Source organism: Polypterus senegalus, chromosome 4 (genome assembly GCF_016835505.1).
Source record: "Polypterus senegalus isolate Bchr_013 chromosome 4, ASM1683550v1, whole genome shotgun sequence".
Taxonomy (NCBI): Eukaryota; Metazoa; Chordata; class Cladistia; order Polypteriformes; family Polypteridae; genus Polypterus; species Polypterus senegalus.
This window is the reverse complement of record NC_053157.1, coordinates 218736367-218738545: the sequence shown is the minus strand read 5'-3', so window position 1 is coordinate 218738545 and position 2179 is coordinate 218736367. Positions and strand designations below refer to the sequence as shown.

Here is a 2179-nt window from a genome sequence, read left to right as displayed (position 1 = left end):
AGTTTCTCCCATCTCAGCAGAGGACTTCTGAAGCACTGTTAGAGTCATCATTGGGCTCTTGGTCACCTCCCTAACCAAGGCTCTTCCCTTCTTGGGTACTCTGTATGGTCTCAGTTCATTGTCGAGCACACCCTCACTTCATTTTCTTTGTTTCTTCCCCATTCAGGATTTGCATACTGACGCCTCTCCTGAAAGCTGCTTGAGACATAAAGAGTGAAGTCACTGAGATCGAGTCAGTTAAGCCTGTCTTTAAGAAACAGTGGAGATGGATTCCTCTCTTCTGTTTTTGGTGACCTTCCTTGTGTTTTTTGAAGGTGAGGTCTAGAAATAAATAAATGATCACACCTGTTTTGTGATTTCTACTGAGTCAAACTGTAATTGTATTTATATCTAAAAATAAACTAATTGAACTTTATTTAATCTCTTGTATTCTCTTCTATCCAGGGTCCTGTGGAGATATCATCATGACTCAGTCTCCCTCAAGTCTCTCTGCAAGGCCAGGAGAAACTGTCAGCATAAACTGTAAAGCCAGCAGCTCAATTTCCGATAGCAGCTATAACTATCTTGCGTGGTATCAGCAGAAATCAGGAGAAACTCCAAAACCCCTGATTTATTATGCAAGTACTCTGCAGACTGGGATCTCAAGTCGTTTCAGTGGCAGTGGCTCAGGACTTGATTATACGCTGACCATCAGTAACGTGCAGCCTGAAGATGCAGGACATTACTACTGTATGCAGGGCCGCAGCTGGCCTCTCACACAGTGACACAGAGCCGTACAAAAACTCACTTGACTTTTTAGTGCAGCTGCTGCGCTTAATTTTGCTGAAGATAAGAGAGAAGTCACAGGGTTGGCAGACAAAGGAGAAAGAAAGAGAAAAAGAGAACAGAAAGAGAGTCTTCTGATCACAACATGTTACAGAAAGGGCAGAATGTGAGAAAATGACCCAATCCAGAAAACCATTGGAGTAAAAAAGAACTTAATACATTTAAAAAAATATCTATCTATCTATCTATCTATCTATCTATCTATCTATCTATCTATCTATCTATCTATCTATGCAATATTATCTGATTTAGAAACAGAGTAGTCAGAATTATCATAAGATGCCCTAATTTGGGGTGTTCATGAGAAGTGTAATAATTTACTTCACAAGATAGAAGTGCAAAAGAAAACAATAATTGCTACATCAGATATTTTAAAAATGTAAATTTGGCAGTTTAGTCTAAATGTTTACAGTCCAGATATTCTCAATTGTTATAGAAATTTGTTGTTTTTTAATCCTCTGCTAGAGGTCCACAGAGACCTACATCTCTAGTAAAGGATCAAAAAATGGCCTTTTAAATAGGGTTTAACAGGTCTTGGGGTGGGACTCCCAAAAGCTCGATATCTTGCATAACTAGACATGAAATGATATTATCATATGTGGTAGTTTTCTCGTACTGGTGAGTCGGGGGCACCGGACAAAAAATTGAAACTATTTAAAAGTTTTTATAACTAATTCTTATGAACAAGATAGATAGATAGAAGCAAATTGTGTTTTATTTACAGCACAATTTGTGCTATTGACACAAGAAGAAAGATATTTTGTCCTTTCTGGAAGCAATTTATGTGCATTAATTCATCATGTGTCTGTCTGCCATTTAGTATTTAATTGAACTGCTGTAGTGATAAAAAGGACTTATTTTATGTCATGTTTGAATATTTTGTTGAGCTACGTGTTGTAATTATTCTACTGGTATGATCTCTATGATCACAGTCATAAAGATGTATAAGAGACAGGAAAGAAACTTGAAGCTCCACCACATATGGAAGGTACATACCAGTAAACACATCTACAGGAATCAAGAAACAGGAATGGGCAGGTGCTACATAATGGCCAGCATGGTGGAGAGCAAGTAGCATTCTGGGTAGTTAATTTTCCCGTGGATAAAACCTGGTAATGTGCACAACTGTGGATCTTAGTTTGTGTTCACACAGAAAATGTGCAGCACGTCATGATTTAAAAAATGCGATGTGCTCATCCGTGGTAATGTGGATGACAGGCATGTATAGAACTTACTTAACTGGTGTGCAGATGATTGAGCACAAGTGTGAACGAGGCTTTAGGGCGCCAGCCCACCGCAGGGCATCCACTAGGGAAAATTTAGGATCACCAATGCACCTAACCTTCATGTCTTA

The 2179-nt window shown here is 38.7% G+C and overlaps 1 gene segment (V, D, J or C); it reads left to right on the top strand.

Annotated features, from left to right (window-relative positions):
• Positions 1-253: 253 nt before the first annotated feature.
• Positions 254-764, top strand: LOC120528834. The segment is given in 2 exon segments: positions 254-314; positions 445-764. Coding segments are annotated over 2 exon segments (369 nt in total).
• Positions 765-2179: the final 1415 nt, after the last annotated feature.